The 19,612-nt window shown below is 39.6% G+C and overlaps 1 protein-coding gene across 3 annotated transcripts in view; it reads left to right on the top strand.

Annotated features, from left to right (window-relative positions):
• Positions 1–163: 163 nt before the first annotated feature.
• The window catches only part of CUNH12orf4 (chromosome unknown C12orf4 homolog), a 51,044-nt gene continuing 31,595 nt past the window's right edge, over positions 164–19,612 (top strand). The window contains exons 1-6 of one of the 3 annotated variants that reach the window (XM_032159345.2): positions 164–228; positions 2,418–2,620; positions 4,311–4,456; positions 14,278–14,459; positions 18,441–18,540; positions 18,654–18,775. In XM_032159345.2, coding sequence (XP_032015236.1) covers positions 2,443–2,620; positions 4,311–4,456; positions 14,278–14,459; positions 18,441–18,540; positions 18,654–18,775 — 728 coding nt within the window. In that variant the 5' untranslated portion in view covers positions 164–228; positions 2,418–2,442. Of the gene's footprint in view, positions 234–2,417; positions 2,621–4,310; positions 4,457–14,277; positions 14,460–18,440; positions 18,541–18,653; positions 18,776–19,612 lie in introns of those variants that run through there. The other 2 variants (XM_032159344.2, XM_058442774.1) reach the window with 2 other exon arrangements.

Genomic DNA, 19,612 nt, shown 5'->3' with positions numbered 1-19,612 from the left:
AAATACACCTTATTGCACTTTTCAAATGGTTAAGTTGAAACAGGTTGAGACATAGGGGCACTTGGACTGAGAAATTTTCTATGAGATGCCAGGAAATAGAAAAGGATGTGGCGAATCTGCGGTCGCGGATCCGCGGGCTGGAAAAAATAAGTGGGCAAGTCAGCTGGTTTCCCAGTGCAGGAAGCTCTGACAGCTCGAGTGAGCGGACTGCCCAGGACTTCGGACTAGGTGAGGTGAGCCCAGAACCGAGTGAGGACGCCCTTTCAGACAGACACCCGTTGCAGAGGGATTAGTCCCCTCACCCGGCTGAAGTTTCTCAGCTCGGCCGTCTGCCCTCCTTCTCCCTGACTAATGTGAGCCTCAGAGCCTCCGCTCTGTTGGCTGTATGTATTCGGTCCAGCCCTCCTCCCACCCCATTGTCTTATGGGAAACCTTCCTGGATTTCACGGTTGCTAAAACTGAGCCAAGGCTTCAGGATAGACCATTAGTCTAAAAAAAAGAGTGAGGGGAGAAAGAACTAAAGTTATCAGTTTCTTGAAACACAGGTGTAAATGTTGAACCAGAGCTTTTGTGTTTGCCTTCTCTTTTTTTCAACATTCCTGATTCATTCATATTTTTGCATTTGTTAGTGGTTGGTTCTTTTTTATTGCTGTGTAGTATTTATCTCATAAAATAAACAAGTTTACTATTCTCCTACTAATACGCATTTTGGTTGTTTCCAGTTTGGGGTATTATAAATAAAACTTACATGAGCATTCTTCTGTGTGTACTTTAGCGAACATATGCGTGTGTGTGTATTTGGATATATACTTGAGTGAAATTTCTACATCGTAGAATAGACTTTTATGTCGTTTTGGTAGTTTTCTAACGTTATAAAATTATTTATTGCCTTACGTTTAATATTAATTCTGAGTAAAACAAATACCCTATCTCTTTGCATTATGGTGAAATAGACGAAGATTTTTGTGTATAGCCTACACACAGATTTGAAAATATAGTCTGGATAATTCAGCTTAGCCCCACCCCACGACACGTACAAAAGTCCTTTGAGTTTTTTTATATTTCAGGTGATATCTTCTTAAAGAACCGTATGGATAATTGCTTGTTCTTTATTTTTCCAGTGAGCACCATAAAATAAAAATGCCATACAATCCAACAATGATTTATTAGTTCTTACCATTCCCAACATCCTGCCTGATACATGGAATACAAGACAGTATTCCTTCCACTTCAAGAAGACTGTTTTCTAGCAAGAGTAAGAAATAGAGCGTGATAAGTGCCATGATTCAAATAAGTCCAGGCTAATATGAGAGCCTGTCGGGACCCAATCCAGTTTTAGGGAGTTGGATAAGTCTTCCTAGAGGCTAAACTGAGACCTGAAGAATTAGCAATTGTTATCCAAGGAAATTAAGATCAGTAAGAGTGCTCTAGGCAAAGGAAAAGGCATTCAGAAAGATTCGGCATAGAAAGAGAAGTCCGGTGTTGACAGAAGTTCAGAATGGCTGGAAAATAAAATTTGTGAATTTGCGTGTTAGGAAGGAGAGGTGCAGTTTCTGAGAGAAGAGTGGAAATATAAGCAGGGGTGTTGTAAACTGGGATAAGGAGTTTACATTTTATCCTGAGAGCAATGGAATGTCATAGAAAGTTTTTAAGCGGATGAACAACATGATCAGATAAGTTTATTCCTTTTTTTAAACAGAAAGATTACTGTCACTTCAGTGTAGAAAATAATGTGAGAACTGATTTGTTGGGAGAAAGTCTAGCCATAGGAAGTCCAGTTACAAGGCTGATGAATAAATACATCTTTAATTGATGTTGATTCTTAGTCCCTTTAACTAGATTTTCTTCTTCCTTGGTAGTGTCTGGTTTGCCTTTGGGGTGTGGGACGGAAGTGGAGGTCCTGTACTCTCTCTTTTCTGTGTATCTTCTTCCCACATGGAAATCTTTCTAGCACTTTCTTACTCCCCTTCCCCAAGTCGGATCTCATGACCACAACCTCTGAGTTCTCCAGGATCACTGCTTGGTCCCTGATCTGCTTCTTTGACTTTCTTTTTACCAACGGTTTCATAAGCTTTGTATTTCCCCACCCATGAACTCTAAGAATTCTCTCTGCTCTTCTCTCCATGGTCCTTCCCTATTATTGAGAACCCTGCCTTGGACTATAAAGTACTTTATGGCCATAATTTTTTTTCTTAAATCAAGTTTAAAACAAAGTGTCTTTTTTTTTTTTTTTTTTAAGAAGCACTTTGTTTTCATCATGAAGATGGAAGTACAGGGATAAACACTTGGGAAAAGCTAGAGTATTGGCTCATAGTCAGACAAAATCTCTTGAATGGTGGAATGTTTTCTTAGAAGTGGGACAGCAATAATGAAACATAATTTCTTTATGGACTTATAACCTACTGCTTTTTTGTTAGTTCTATAGAAATCCTGTCAAAGAATATGAAGAAAAACAAAGAAAGATTCTGCAATAGAGAGAGAGAATTTGTATATAAATTTAAAGTAGGAAGTCAGTGCTTGGAACTGAGAGTGCCACTCAGATTTCCTGTTCAAGAGAATGCCAGTCATTTACATGGACGTCTGATGCTGCTGCACAGTTTACCGTGCTTTATAGAAAAAGGTGAGGACTGATTTTTTTTTAAGTAACACCACTTTATTAGTTTCAATAGTCTGTCATTAGAAGTTTCATATTAGAAAGCATAAACCTAAGAAGCTTTGGAAACAGCCATAACATAGGAACTGATTCCAAAAATAAAAACATTTCTTCAGAGCTTTCTTTTATTGAGTGTTTTTTCCTATAAGTGGTAGTTGTTTATAAAGTATAAAAATTAGATTTTATAATGAAAAATTAGCTACAAAGGTTGGAATTAGAGGAGCTCTTCTGAATTTAGTTGGGTGAAGTTATAAGGCAGTTTAGTTATCACTAATTGTGGTAATAGAATTATAGTGCTAAATTGGTTGCCCTTTTAATAATCTGGTCATTAATTTCTGAGATACCATAGAACAGAAAATGTATTAATTTTTGAATAGTCTTTGCTTACCTAAATTAGTTTTATAAAGTTATATGTATTAAACCATTTTTAAAGGTCTGTGTTCTATCTCACAGTCTAGGAAAAATTTAAAATTCAGAATAGAGTTATAAGAGAACCTAGAAACTTTATAGCCCAATCACATTGTACAACCAGGGAAACTGGAACATAAAGAGGTTAAATTATTTGCCCAAGGCAGTGTTTCTTGAAATATGGTTTCTAATCATTTAGCAGCAACAGCATCACCTGCGAGCTTGTTAGACACGCAAATTCTCGGGCTGCATCCCATTCCTGCTGAATCAGAAACTGGGGTAGCGTGCAGCAGTCTGTTTAAATAAGGCCTCCAGGGGTTTCTAATGCACACCTAAGATTGTGAACCACCGTCTGAAGTGGCGGACATAGTGATAATGAGAGAGCCAAAGCCAGAACACAGGTGTCCTAACTTCTCTCTCCATGCTCTTGCATTATATCATTCTCTAAGTGGTGTCTGTAAAACTGAAATCGGTCAGTCATCTGAGTTAAATGTTTTAATAAACTAGTCATTTAACTTCTCTTTCAAAGGGTGTAACAATGTACCTTTTAAAGTTACATGGAAAACTCTTTTTAATGTGAATACAGTAATGTTCAGACACTCAAAATCTGTAGCATTTTCTTTATGTCCTTATACCCACTTGGCTTCAAACTGAAATATCAGGCTTAAGAAAGTAACATTACTTTATTAGTATCAAGGGAATACATAAGAGTTAAGACTTTTGACCTTTCTGCAATAGCCTGTAATAGTAAAGGAAAATAATCATGAAATTTGTTAAATGATCCCCTAAGCTGATTTCGTTTTAGTTGGAGATTCTATTAAGAGTATCAGCTTGATAAAATAAAATTTCATGTCCGGGCAAGGTGGCTCACCACCTATAATCCCAGCACTTTGGGAGGCTAAGGCAGGTGGATCACTTGAGCTCAAGAGTTCAGGACCAGCCTGGGCAACATGGTGAGACCTGTCTCTACCAAAAATACAAAAATTAGCCATGCGTGGTGGCATGCATCTGTGGTCCCAGCTACTCGGGAGGCTGAGGTGGGAGGATCACTGGAGTCCGGGAATTCAGTGTTGCAATGAGCTGTGATCATGCCACTGCACTCCAGCCTGTGTAACAGAGAGAGAGACCCCATCTCTAAATAAATAAAAACTTAAAAATAAGATTTCACATTGGAACTCTCAGCCAAGTAAAATGTTCCCTATTTATACCTGGATTTTGCTGATGATGGTGTTTGATGTCCCTGTAACAGACTTAAAAGAAGCTCTGACTCAGTTTATAGAAGAACAATCCCTGAGTGATTATGATAGAGATGCTGAAGCATCCCTGGAAGCTGTGAAATCAGGTGAAGTAGATTTACATCAGCTGGCGAGTACATGGGCCAAAGCTTATGCTGAGGTAAGAAAATAGGTCAGATTGTAAATTTCAAAGATATTCTGGATTTTGGTGAAAATTTTTAAAATGCTATGGTAATCCTGAAATAGTTATAAGATCCTTTCTCTCCACATACCAATATTCTATAATATATATGTTGCTGCTTCTGTGCTTCCTGTATCAGGGTGAGCACATAAGACAAAATGTTTTTTATGTAATACCTTTGTAAAACAAGAGGCTACTTGCGTATATCTCACCAGCATAGGGTCACCAGATTTAGTAATTAAAAATATAGGACACCCAGTTAAGTTAGAATTTCAGGTAAATGAATATTTTTAGTATATCATTTATTTTATCATTTAGTATAACATATTACATGGAACATATTTATACTAAAATATTTTTCACCATTTATCTGAAATTCTAATTTAAGTGAGTGTTCTGTATTTTATCTGGCAACCCTAAACCAGCAATAGTATTCATTTAACCTTTGGTTTACTTTTATAAACCTATCTTCATTATTGTTGTGTAGTCACATAATATCATTTTCTATTTAAATAATATACCATTTCATAAAGTCTAAGATGCCATTAGGTATACCACAAATGATTTTATTTACTAAGAAAGAGCACTGCAAATTAAACTATGAGAGAATGCCGAGATGACATCAAGGATAAGAGGCAAAGAAAAGACTCAAAAATATCCATTGCATTTATCAAGTAATCTTGTCTGTGGCAAGATCAGTTTCAGTAAGTTGGTGGCGGTGGAAATGAGATTTCACTGACTTTAAGAATGTGAGAGTGTGGAAATAGGAAGAATTAGTATACTAACTGAAGAAGTTTGAATATAAAGAGGTGAAGGATGGGGCACTGGCTAAATGGAACACAAGGTCAGAGGTTTGTTTGTTTTTTGAGGCAGCAGAGTTTAGGACTAGAAGGGATAGAATCCAGAACTCAAATGGAGAATTAATCATAACTGGGAAGACAGATACTTCTCTACTTATAGCCAGAGAGAAGCAGGAAAGGTTGGATATAAATTCAGATAATTTTATTAATTTGGTAGCAGGAAGTTAAGAATATTCTCTTCTGATTGTTTCAACTTTAAGACAGGTTATTTGTTTAGAAGAGGCGGTAGGTATAATAAGATTGTTGGATATTTAAGGAGAAAACTGAGCAGGGAATTGCCAGGCATCATTGAGGCCAAGATTAAGAGTGGCACCAGTTTGTCACCGTAAATTTTATAGAGTTTTGTGATTTTTCTGCTACAGCTCTCTAAAGCCTCACTGCAGGCATAGAGAAGAGGAATAAGATGAGGGTTTTGTTAGGTGGGTAAGATAAGGTACATCAGTCAAGGGAGTTGAGTATATCGGCAAGACAGTGGTTGAATGCTAGATCACAAAATGTAAGCTACATAGGGAAGGAAGTGAAGCTAAGTGGCAGTTGCTGGCTGATAAAAAAAAAAATGAAAACGTTGAGAAACTTAAGAAATGGAGGTCCTGATGAGGTTAAATATCAATTACCTGGGAATTATTGAGTGAGAAATCTTGGGTGGAGGTTGTAGTCAGAGACTAGAATGTTTGAGTACTGACGGACTGAGTTTCTGGTGAGGATACTAAATGGATTGCTGAGGTGGTGTGGAGAACTAGTAAATGCTGCAGGTAAACGATGACTATCTGGGCTGGTGGTTCAGGGGTAAAAGAATTTACCAAGACAGTTGTAGATAAAGAAAGGTAGATTTATTAGAGAAAGCAGGAAGATATGTTGTGAGGAGGCAACGGGCAGGCCAGCAGGAGAGAAGCTGACTTCAAGGGAACAAAGGCTTGCTGGAGATGTTTTAGGACAGTGTTTATGCTGTATGCTATAGAGAGCTGCGTGCAGTACTGATAACCCCAAGATTGCAGTGAGCTGCAGTCTTGCAGCTATCTTGCTGCAGGTGTCTGGTGAAAGGTGAGTGCAGGAGGGCTACATGGCCTGGACCAGGGGTGTCCAATCATTTGGCTTCCCTGGGCCACACTGGAAGAGGAAGAATTGTCTTCAGCCACACATAAGATACATTAACATGAGGGATAGCTGATGAGCTAAAAAAAAAAAAAAAAAATTCACAATTTATGAATTTGTGTTGGGCGGCATTCAAAGCCATCCTGTGCCACAGGTTGGACAAGCTTGGTCTGGACCATGAAGAAAGGCAGACTTATAGCTTATCTGCTTTCTCTTTTTGCTTTCCCCTGGTCCTGCCAGCCTGATTCCTTTTCCCTAATTGGGACTCCACAGTAAAGATTGTAGAGTTTGGGAAAGTAAGAAGGCAGGGCCTTGGATGGGCATCCACATGGATATCCAAGTAACCCAGGTTGATGGCAGGATGTGGGGCAGAGAGGAACTCTTTGAACTTGGTGCCAAAGCTTTACAGGAATGAGGGTGAGTGACAGACAGGTAGGTTGTTAGATAATGATGGCCATGAAAGATAAGGGGTGCTGAATGGTTTGAACTTCAAAGAAGTCAGGCATTACGCCTGAAAGTGGAGGTGGAAATAATGGCCGGACATTGAATCTCTTTCTCTCTGCAGTCACTTCCTCAGTGCCCCATTCCTCTCAGCCATCACAGTCCCCTTTCTAGTAGCATCTGTCCTGGGGGAGTGGGGTAAATTAGGTCAAGGAAAAAACTACGCTTAGTTCTTCTCAATGTAGGTATCTTCTACCTATTCATAAGGCTTCCCCTAGGCTGAGTTTAAAATTAATGCTGCAGATTATTGTAGTTAGATGATCTGGTAGTGGGGCTACTGAACATCTGGTGTTATGTGTGGCCAAGCACATCCCTACAGTCTTGCAGTAGCTCCTCCCTACAAAATTTCAGCTTTGCCCTGAAGTGAATTTTAAACAGAAGTTAAGTCCCATAGGCTGGTTATAATTCCTACAGCAGTCCTGCGTCTGAAGATGAACAGTTATCAGAACAGTTTTGGAGTTTCAGAGGCATAGAGTAGATGAAATCGTAGTTCTAGTTTCAGCTAGTCTCCTGCCTTCTGATGTGGCAACTGATTGAAGTGAAAGAGAACAAACTAGAAAAGTTTTCCTGTTGACTGACTGAGTTCAAGATACCTGTTTATGTGATGTGTTCATTTGTTTTAAGGTAAATTATTACTCTTGTCATATTGTAAATTCCAGTTTTTAATATTTTCGTGGGTAAGAAAAGGGAAGAATTTAGTTGTTTTTTTTTTTTTACAGTTATATTTTGCAAAGATCTATAATGGAAAAAACATCAAAATCTTTGTTTTGTTTCCACTTCATGCCATTAAATCATGTGATCTTTGACCTCTCAGTGTATCAGTTTCCTCCGATGAGTTGAGGAGGCTGCCCTTGGGATAGGCATCTGTACCTCCCTGGAGGTATCCGTGTGTGCTGAGGGCACATCCGTTTTGTTTCTCCCTGTTTCTGCTTTCCTTGTCTATCGGTGTTTCCTCAGTCCCTTCATCATTTTAATAGCTACCATTTTTATATCCTTAAAAGCCTGCTGATATTTTAAAAAGAAAATGTAACACTAGAAAAGGTTAAACTAAATGCATAATCACACATTTATCTTGATATAGGTATGCATGAATTTGGCTTTCATTCGCAGATGACCACATAGGTCACCTTATTTTCTAAATATGTAACCTGTTTTATTTTATTTTTGTGGTGTGTGTGTGTGTGTGTGAGCAACAAGGCTGTTTATTTCACCTGGGTGCAGGCAGGCTGAGTCTGAAAAGAGTCAGCGAAGGGAGATAGGGGTGGGGCCGTTTTATAGGATTTGGGTAGGTAAAGGAAAATTACAGTCAAAGGGGGTTTGTTCTCTGGCGGGCAGGAGTGGGGGGTCGCAAGGTGCTCAGTGGGGGAGGTTTTTTGAGCCAGGATGAGCCAGGAAAGGGACTTTCACAAGGTAATGTCATCACTTAAGGCAAGGACCAGCCATTTACACTTCTTTTGTGGTGGAATGTCATCAGTTAAGGCAGGGCAGGGCCTTTTCACTTCTTTTGTGATTCTTCAGTTACTTCAGGCCATCTGGGCGTATATGTGCAAGTCACAGGGGATGCGATGGCTTGGCTTGGGCTCAGAGGCCTGACATTCCTGTCTTCTTATATTAATAAGAAAATAGTGTTGAAGTGTTGGGGCGGCAAAAATTTTTGGGGGGTGCTATGGAGAGAGAGAATGGGCGATGTTTCTCAGGGCTGCTTCGAGCGGGATTAGGGGTGGTGTGGGAACCTTGAGTTGGAGAGATTAAGCTGAAGGAAGATTTTGTGGTAAGGGGTGATATTGTGGGGATGTTAGAAGAAACAGTTCTCTTATAGAATGATTGGCGATGGCCTGGATACGGTTTTGGATGAATTGAGAAACTAAATGGAATAAGAGGAGAAAAACAGGTATAAAAGGTCTAAGACTTGGGAGGACCTAGGACATCTGATTAGAGAGTGCCTAAGGAGATTCAGCATAGTCCTGCCAGCAAAGATTATTTATTTACTTCAAGAGCTAAGAGTGGCAGTTTGGGGATAGCACGAGGAGGTATCAGCTGTGCTGGCTTGGAGAAACAGTGTAAACTGTCAGTGTAAACAAGAGCAGGGCGTGGATGAGTAGTTGAGAACGGTGAATAGGAGCATGACTTGACAGAAGATAGTAGGGATGACGTTTTTTGGGGGCACATTCTAAGTTGGTCCGGTGTCTGGAATGAGACTGGGGCCTGATAAAAAGGAGCGTCTATACAGGAGCTCAAATGGGCTGTACCTTGTAGCATTCTGAGGACAGGTCTGACTTCTGAGAAAGGAAAGTCGTAAAAGTATTGTCCAGTCCTTTTTAAGTTGGTGGCTGAGCTTGGTGAGGTGTGTTTTTAATAGACCATTAGTCTGTCACTGAATACTAAGAGCCTGAAAAACTGCTTGGCCGATTTGACTAACAAAGGCTGGTCTGTTATCAGACTGTATAGAGGTGGGAAGGCTAAACTGAGGAATTATGTCTGACAGAAGGGAAGAAATGACTGCGGTGGCCTTCTCAGACCCTGTAGGAAAGGACTCTACTTATCTAGTGAAAGTGTCTACCTAGACTAAGAGGTATTTTAGTTATCTTACTCGGGGCATGTTGAGTAAAGCTAATTAGCCGGTCCTGGGTGGGGGCAAATCCTTGAGCTTGATGTGTAGGGAAGGGAGGGGGCCTGAATAATCCATGAGGAGTAGTAGAATAGCAGATGGAACACTGAGAAGTTATTTCTTTGAGGATAGATTTCCACGATGGAAAGGAAATGGGAGGGTCTAAGAGGCGGGCTAGTGGCTTGTACTATAGCATAGCCTGACTTTGCCGGTGTGTGGCGATTAGGCCTGGTGGAACTGCCATCAATAAACTAAGTGTGATCAGGGTGAGAAACAGGGAAGAAGGAAATGTGGGGAAATGGGGTGAACGTCAGGTGGATCAGAGAGATGCAGTCATGAGGGTCAGGTGTGGTATCTGGAATAATGTGGGAGGCCGGATTGAAGTCCGGGGCAGGAACAATGGTAATTGTGGAGACTTAACAAAGAATGAGTACAGCTGAAGGAGCCGGGGAGCAGAAAGTATATGCGTCAGGTATGAGTAAGAAAATAGATTTTGGAAATTATGAGAGCTGTAGAGAGTGAGTTGAGCATAGTTTGTGATTTTTAGGGCCTCTAAAAGTATTAAAGCAGCGGCAGCCGCTGCATGCAGGTATGAGGGCTAGGCTAAAACAGTAAGGTCAAGTTGTTTGGACAGAAATGCTACAGGGTGCGGTTCTGGCTCTTGTCGAAGAATTCTGACCGCACTAACCATGCCTAGGAAGGAAAGGAGTTGTTGTTTTGTAAGGGATTGAGGTTTGGGAGATTAATTGGACATGATCAGCAGGGAGAGCACGTGTGTTTTTATGAGAATTATGCTGAGATAGGTAACAGATGAGGATGAAATTTGGGCTTGACTGAAGTAATGGGAGCTGTCTGTGAAGCCTTGCAGCAGTACAGCCCAGGTAATTTGCTGAGCCTAATGGGTGTCGGGGGTCAGTCTAAGTGAAAGCAAGGAGAGGCTGGGACGAGGGGTGCAGGGGAGTGGTGAAAAAAGCATCTTTTTTGTTTGTTTGTTTTGTTTGAGACGGAGTCTCGCATTTTCACCCAGGCTGGAGTGCAGTGGCGCGATCTCGGCTCACTGCAAGCTCCGCCTCCCGGGTTCACGCCATTCTCCTGCCTCAGCCTCTCCGAGTAGCTGGGACTACAGGCGCCCGCCACCACGCCCGGCTAATTTTTTGTATTTTTAGTAGAGACGGGGTTTCACTGTGGTCTCAATCTCCTGACCTCGTGATCCACCCGCCTCGGCCTCCCAAAGTGCTGGGATTACAAGCGTGAGCCACCGCGCCCGGCCGAAAAAAGCATCTTTTAAGATCGAGAACGGAATAGTGAGTTGTGGAGGAAGGTATTGAGGACAAAAGAGTGTACGGGTTGGGCACCACAGGATGGATAGGCAAAACAATTTGGTTGATAAGGCGCAGATCCTGAACTAATCTGTAAGACTTGTCCGGTTTTTGGACAGGTAAAATGGGGGAATTGTAAGGAGAGTTTATAGGTTTTAGAAGCCCAGGCTGTAGCAGGCGAGTGATAACAGGCTTTAATCCTTTGAAAGCATGCTGTGGGATGGGATATTGGCGTTGAGCAGGGTAAGGGTGATTAGGTTTTAATGGGATGGTAACGGGCATGTGATCGGTTGCCAGGGAAGGAGTAGAGATGTCCCATACTTGTGGGTTAAGGTGGGGGGATACGAGAGGAAGACGCGAAGGAGGCTTTGGGTTGGGGAGAAGGGCGGCAACGAGATGCAGCTGTAGTCCAGGAATAGTCAGGGAAGCAGGTAATTTGGTTAAAATATCTCGGCCTAATAAGGGAACTGGGCAGGTGGGGATAACTAAAAAAGAGTGCGTAGAAGAGTGTTGTCCAAATTGGCACCAGAGTGGAGGAGTTTTCAGGGGTTTAGAAGCCTGGCCGTCAATACCCACAACAGTTACGGAGGCAAGGGAAACAGGCCTTTGAAAAGAAGGTAATGTGGAGTGGGTAGCCTCCGTATTGACGAAGGGGGTGGACTTACTTTCCACTGTGAGAGTTACCCGAAGCTCGGCGTCCGTGATGGTCTGCGGGGCTTCCGAGGCGATCGCGCAGCGTCACTCTTCAGCCGCTAAGCCGAGAAGGAGTCAGCCAGAGAGCCTTGGGCCAGAGTTCCAGGGGCTCTGGGAGTGGCTGCCAGGTGAGTTGGACAGTCCAATTTCCAGTGGGGTCCCGCACAGATGGGACACAGCTTAGGAGGAATCCTGGGCTGCAGGCATTCCTTGGCCTGGTGGCCAGATTTCTGGCACTTGTAGCAAGCTCCTGGGGGAGGAGGTTCTGGAGGAACGCCTGGCCACTGCGGTTCGGGCATTTGGAAGTTCTTGTGTGCTGGAGATGTGGCTGGGGTTTGTCTCACAGTGGAGGCAAGGAATTGCAACTTTTTTCTATTATTGTACACCTTGAAGGCGAGGTTAATTGAGTCCTGTTGTGGGGTTTGAGGGCCGAAATTTAATTTTTGGAGTTTTATTTAATGTCGGGAGCAGATTGGGTAATAAAATGTATTTTGAGAATAAGACGGCCTTTTGACCTTTTAGGGTCTAGGGCTGTAAAGTGTCTCAGGGTTGCGCCAAACGAGTCATGAACTGGGCTAGATTTTTACATTTGATGAAAAAGCCTAAACGCTATCTGACTTGGGATAAAGAAAAAGGAGCATTAACCTTGACTATGCCTTTAGCTCCAGCCACCTTTTTAAGAGTAAATTGCTGGGCAGGTGGGGGAGGGCTAGTCACGGAACGAAACTGTAAGCCGGACCGGGTGTGAGGAGGGGAGGTGATAAAAGGATTATAGGGTGGAGGAGCAGAGGCTGAGGAAGAATTGGGACCTAGCTCAGCCTGGCGAGGAGGGGAGAGGTCAGATGGGTCTGTAGAAAAGGAAGATTAGAAAGACTCAGCAACGCTTGGGGTTGGGACTGATGGGACAGGCGGGAGGGAGAAAGAAGGAAGATTTGGGACGAGCTGCATTGGGCACAGAGACTAGGAAGGGACCGATGTGTAAAAGAATGCCTGGACCAGGCACCTCAGACCGTTTGCCCATCTTACGACAAGAATTATTTAGATCTTGCAGGATGGAAAAATTGAAAGTGCCGTTTTCTGGCTATTTGGAATTACTATCGAGTTTGTATTGGGGTAAAGTGGCATTGCAGAAGAAAATAAGGCATTTAGGTTTTAGGTCAGGTGCCAGTTGAAGAGGTTTTAAGTTTTTGAGAACACGGGCTAAGGGAGGAGGAGGAATAGAGGGTGGAAGGTCGCCCATAGTGAAGGGAAGCAAGCCTAGAGAAAAGAGAGTAGAGACACAGAGGGAAGGGGTTCGGGGGTTCTTACCTTCCAGAAAAGTGGGAAAGTGGTTGGGGCGTGGATATAAGGAGTTGGTGCACAGAGATAAGAGGTCAGGGCGCGGAAATAAGGGATTGGGGCACAGAGATAAGAGGTTGGGGTGCGGAAATAAGGGATTGGGGTGCAGAGATAGGTTGGGGCATGGAAATAAGGGATTGAGGTGCAGAGATATGAGGTTGGGGTACTTGCCCCTCCTCTAGAAAAGCGGGACTTGCCGCTCAGGGTGAAGGAGAAGGGGTTGGGGGTTTCTTGCCCCCCAGAAAGGCTGAGAAGGGGTAGAGACACGGAGAGAAGGGGTTGGGGTACTTGTCCCTTCCCCAGAAAAGCAGGACTTGCCACTAAGGGTGAAGGACCAAGGCAGGCGTCCCTGTGTGGTCTGACACCTCTGAAACGTGGATGAATAATCAGAGAGGCGTCCCTGCAGTGATTAAACACCAAGGGAAGGCTGCCTTCCCAGTCCGTGACCGGCGCCGGAGTTTTGGGTCCACAGATAAAACGTGTCTCCTTTGTCTCTACCAGAAAATGAAAGGAATTGAAATTAAGAGAAGGGAGAGATTGAAGTGTGGCACCAAGATTGAAAGAGAAAGAGGTTGAGGGATAGTGAGGGAGGTTGGAGAAGAGAGTAAAAAGAGGCCACTTACTGGATTTGAAATTGGTGAGATGTTTCTTGGGCTGGTCGGTCTGAGGAATCTGAGGTCGTAGATGGATCTTTCTCACGGAGCAAAGAACCGGAGGACAGGGGATTGATCTCCCAAGGGAGGTCCCCCAATCCGAGTCACAGCACCAAATTTCATGCGTGTCCGTGTGAAGAGACCACCAAACAGGCTTTGTGTGAGCAACATGGCTGTTTATTTCACCTGGGTGCAGGCGGGCTGAGTCCGAAAAGAGAGTCAGCTGTAACCTATTTTAGCAGTATTTTTTTTAATAATGAAAAGTTTTCTCTGATTATGTAACTAATGCATGCAAGTTATTTTACCATACAGTATGTCAGAATATAAATAAAGGCTATCAGAAATCCCACTGTCCTGAAATAGCCACCATTAGCATTTTGTTGATCATCTGTGTGTGTGTGTGTGTGTGTGTGTGTGTGATTTCACAGAAATGAGGTCATAGCATACGCTTTTATTGTGGACACTTCCTATCCCTTCCTCCACATGAGTACCTCCTTCTCATTTCTGCTTCCACGTAACTTATGTTAAGAACTTAGTCTGTATCGCTCCACATTTTTTTTCTGTACTTAGACAATCCTATATAATACACACACATGTATTTACATATATATATATATATAAAAGAGGGTCTGTCTGTCATTGATGTACAAAAATGGAATATAATATACATTTCTAGTAGTGTGTTAAATAAAAATACTAGGTCATGATTTAAGAATGTCTGTATATTATCTTGTAGACCACATTAGAGCATGCAAGGCCTGAAGAACCCAGCTGGGATGAAGATTTTGCAGATGTTTACCATGACTTAATTCATTCTCCTGCCTCTGAAACTCTCTTAAATTTGGAACATAATTACTTCGTTAGTATCTCGGAACTGATTGGTGAAAGAGATGTGGAGCTGAAAAAATTACGAGAGAGGTATTTCAAATTTCTTGCATTATCAGAATTAAATGTTACATTGTCAAACAGATGGCCTGCAGAACAACTTGTTTTTATTTTTTACAAAAAGGATAAGATAGAAAAAAATACTTCAATATTAGAAATTAATTTTCTTGTATGTTTAAATGTGTAACTACAACTGGGAGGGTCTTCATAGGTTTATACACCTTCTAAGTGGTTTAACTATAAAATGATACTGGTGGGCTTTATATATTCTTATCTCTAATAAGAGGAATAGATCACTTCTGTTGAAGGTTTGCTTTATTCCAGGTACTGTGCAAAGTGCTTTGGATGCCCTGTCTCATTTGATCTTTACCATAACCCTACTATTATTTCCATTTTACAGATGAAGAAGTTTTTGCTTAAATAAGTAAGTAACTTGTCCGAGGGCATGCTGCAATTTGAAACCAGGAAATCTGACTTCAGAACTGCTAACCACTGTACCATTCTGTCTCCCTATTCAGAACCTCTGTATCGCCCTGCTCTAACTATGTCCCTGGCTCTTTCAGTTCATTTTGTACGCTCAAGTACCTTAGAAAAAAATAATAATGCTAGTATTGTTCCAAGAAATTATAATTATTTATTTTTTCTTCAATGTAAAAAACTTCTGGCATTATTTATTTTAAAATAATAAGTGGCTTCCCTGACTGCTTTCTAGTAACTCTATATAAATTGTCATAGGATTTCAGGATGTGTCCTTCTAGATAATCCATTGTAATTTAGCAGAATCTAATAACATTTATTATCTAAAAAAACACTTATTTAAGACATTGGGTGTATTTGTCATTAAGATAATATTTTTGGTGTTGCTTTGATTGTGAAAGTATATTAGGACTAAATCACTTGTGTGTGTGTGTGTAACTGATTTAATAGTCCCAAAGGAGTAAATTTAAAAAGATGCGCTGGTTTGTTCCTGGTTCTCATTAGCTTCCCGTTAGAAAACAGTAAGGCTAGCAAGATGAGAATAATCTTTGGAGTGTTGTCATGGTTAAGAAAATTTTAAGTACAGAAAAATAATAGGCAAATGTATTTAATAATTGTTCCTGAGGGATACTCTCTTCTGTGTAGCAAATCAGCATTTTTATTCTATTGCATAGATTTGTAAATTTTCATAACAATTGTACTCCTCTGGACCATTTATTCTTATACTTTGTAAAATATTAGAATGATCTCTTTGTCAAAAAGAACATGATGTTTTGAGATATTTGTCACTGTTTATAGGTTTGGTTTGTTGACCAGCTGTATTGAAGCAGTTTATTCCTTTTTGATGAGATACCTGCAGTGAGTGGTTGCCACTAGGTATATAGTTGAAACATATTTCCCTGGAGAAGACAAAATTTTTTTTCTAGTTCTTTATTATGTAGCCAGTAAAATTGTGAACATAGTTTAAAAAGAAGAACAAAATATAGAATTAGGTTTTAAAAAATACGTAAAAGTAGAATTACCTAATACTAATTAATTACTTTCTGTTGAACTTCATTTGTTTGATTTTTCCTCGTAGGCCTTCAAATAATATAACCTTCAAGTCATCCTGAATCTGTTATTAGCTCTCAGGTTTTCTGCAACTATACTCATTCTGCCTCTTTGGGTATATTGATAAATTCCCATTTTGGCTCCCTATACTTCCATTCCTAGTACTTTCGTTGAGCTGTTGAGTGACTCTAACTTGCAGCATAGTTTGCTGCCTATACCCCCAGAAAACTCTATATCTAGCCATTAATAGTCTATAATGCTTCCTTTTTCTAAATCAGAAGATTTCTGTTCTACATGATTCTTCATCTTTTGGGAAGTTGAATTAACTTACTAATTAGCTGCATTTACTGGTATTCATACTTTTTTTTTTTTTCATGGAATAGTTATTTAGTAGAGGTTTGTTTTGGCTTATTTTATTGTTTGAAATGATGTTTGGCCATATTTCTTGATGGGGTTTGGCCTTCTTTTTTCTTTCTGAACATATAAATAATACTTGAATTCATCTATTTTTAAAAGTTTTGTAATTTATTTTTCACCTGTCCAAACCACTAGCTTGAAAAAGAAAAATAAGCTATATTCCTCTGGTAGGTAATATTTATTGCAAAGGTGGACAGTAAGACTTAAGGTCAGTTGAAATTCACTAGTGTCTGTGGAGGTTGACCAGAAATTTTGGTGCTTAATTTATCCAATCATGAGCAAAAATGACACATTTTCTTATTTCTTACTTCATTTTAATGCCATTGTACATCTTTAAAAGACAGTTTCTCGGCACAGCATCAATAATACAAGTTATAATGATTTTTTTTCTTTAAGTATCTTCAAGATAATATACAGGTTGCCAGAGTTGTCACATCTGACATACTGAGCCAGGCTATATTTAGTATTTCATCTAAGACGTAATAAAATTTTCTTCTGTCTTAATCATAGAAAATATATATTGTATCATCAACTATATGATTAGCTAGTTGCCTTTTGGACATATTTAGGATGAAATAAATGTTCATAAAATTTTATTTGTTGAATTTCTGTCTTCTTTTTCTTCACAAGAAATGAGCTCTTTTTTTTAAGCAAACTAGATTCTAGATATTTCTTTAAACTTTAAAAATGGCAATGATACCTTTTATCCACTAGAGGGAACATGTGTAACGTAAAATAGTAATATATATTTATATCTAAGTTTGTATTTATAAATGTTTAGCAGTTATTTGTTTCTAAATAAGAATCTCACTTGCAAGCATAATTTTCACTTGACCTGTAGTAGTTATTAAAAGTTAATGGAGTCATCTGCCTTAGAACTAAGTGGGATTTAAATGATATTGAATATTTACTACCAGAAGGTATATATAGAAATGTATATATATATAACTTGCTTGAATTTAATTTATCATATATATATTTTTAGTAGAGATGGAGTTTCACCACATTGGCTAAGCTGGTCTTGAACTCCTGACCTCAGGTGATCCGCCCACCTCGGCCTCCCAAAGTGCTGGGATTACAAGCATGAGCCATCGCGCCCGGCCACAAATTCACTCTTAAGAGCAATTTACTTAACTAGGATGATAAAATCCTTTCAGTTTATATCTGTGTTTTGTTCTTTCCCAGTTTGTTAGAAATTTGTTTTAGAACAAAATTTTGCATACATTTGTATTAGAAGATAATCTTTAATTTCAATTTTTTAAGTGAACTTATTTATTAAAATATAACATACATACAGAAAAGGCAACAAACTGTGGGTGTAAAGCTCAGTAAACTTTCACAAATTAAGCACGACCACGTAACCATTGCGCAGATCAAGAAATAGAGTATTTCCAGCATTACAGAGTCCTCTTTCGTGCCCCTCTGGTCCTTTACCCTTTCCCTCATAAATAACCATTATCTGTACTTCTAACACCATTGGTTAGTTTTTCCTATAGGAAAAACCATTTTTAATTTTTACAGATTATTTCTTTGGATAAATGCAGAAGGTGTGACTAACATCTTCAGACTGTATTTTATGTCCCTCTGTAAATTTCATGACAATAATAATTTGACTCAGGATCTAATTGTCTGCTTCTGGATATAATGTAAACTAACTTTCAGAGGTTGAAGTCACTTTAGTTCATATACAAATAGAAAATCCGTTTAAGCTGAAATTGCAGAGCCTCTTCTTTGAGGAAATTTGCAGGTGAAAAGGGGTCCAGAGTTTTAAACATTAGCCATGGTAATTGAAAGGTAACTTAGATTTTGACTGCGTTCATTTGTGCAATAAATTTAGATGAAAATTTAGCTGCACAAATTACATTGGTATTATGTGACACTATCGTCGTTATTGGCTAGTCTCCATTTCCAAGGATTCTAAGTACTTTCCAGTTATAATTCTCATTCCTGGACACATTTCTATAAAATAAATTTTTTATTTTCACTTTATGGAGATTGTTCGATGAATCTGAAGGATCATATACCTTGAAAGTTTGATGAATATCCTTGATTTGCTTATTTGTGTTTTAGACAAGGTATTGAAATGGAAAAAGTGATGCAGGAATTGGGAAAATCACTGACAGATCAAGATGTAAATTCACTGGCTGCTCAGCATTTTGAATCCCAGCAAGTAAGTGAAATACAGTGACTTTCAGGTATGCAGTTGCATTTTCTTTTGTTTTGTTTTGTTTGTTTGTTTGTTTTGGTAAAAAAATTAACCAGTTGGTATACTGTTTCTTTTAGGACCTAGAAAATAAATGGTCAAATGAATTAAAACAATCAACCGCCATCCAAAAACAAGAGTATCAAGAATGGGTAATAAAACTTCACCAAGACCTAAAAAACCCCAACAACAGCTCCCTTAGGTATTAACTATGTATTGTTCTTATTCATATAATAGTCCGTTGTTCGTAATGTTTATATTTACTGCAAAGTTAAACCTTTTAGCTGTATGTATTTTTAATTTGCTAGTGAAAGTTCAAGATAATGTTATGCTTCTTTTACCACCTTTTGCATCGTAGGCTTTATGTGGATTATTTGGGGGGCAATGGTTATTGGTTAGTTTGAAATAGAACTTCAGTTTTATGTTCTAGAGACATACACCTAAATACTTAAATACTATCTTTATTTCTTTAGTTTCCACTCCATGCAGTAAACATGGGTTGAATGCCAAACATTCTCTAAGCAGAAAAACAACAACAAAAAAAACCTGCCTATATGGAGCTTATATTCTAGAAAGAGAGACTGATCTATAAATAAAATAATATTGTATAGAGTGGTATGTGCAGTAACAGAAGTATGTAGAAGGTACGGAAATAGCATGGAGGATTTCACATAAATTATAACTTGTGTGGCATCGCTTGGCCTAAATAAATTGTTTCACATATTCCCTTAGAGCTTGACCGTGCCTATGTTATTTCCTGGCTATGTATCTGTTATGTTTGAGAATTAATTTTTTTCAAATCCTAAAGTATATTCAGTTGGAAATATACTGAGTACAGTATAATAATCCTGTTTCCAGCATATGCCAGTGTATGCTATAAATATTTTTAAATAGCATTTTATTTGTATAATGTCAGTCTCATGTCTTTTTTTTTTTTTTTCGTTGTATACCCAGTTCCTTGCCAAGTATTTAGCTCTTGACACTAGCACATAAGACATGCTCAGTAAAAATTTATGGGATGAATGGATGGACAGATGGA

Source organism: Hylobates moloch, unplaced genomic scaffold (genome assembly GCF_009828535.3).
Source record: "Hylobates moloch isolate HMO894 unplaced genomic scaffold, HMol_V3 SCAFFOLD_8, whole genome shotgun sequence".
NCBI lineage: Eukaryota > Metazoa > Chordata > Mammalia > Primates > Hylobatidae > Hylobates > Hylobates moloch.
Note: the sequence above shows the minus strand (reverse complement) of the source record. Positions and strands in the feature narration are given on the sequence as shown.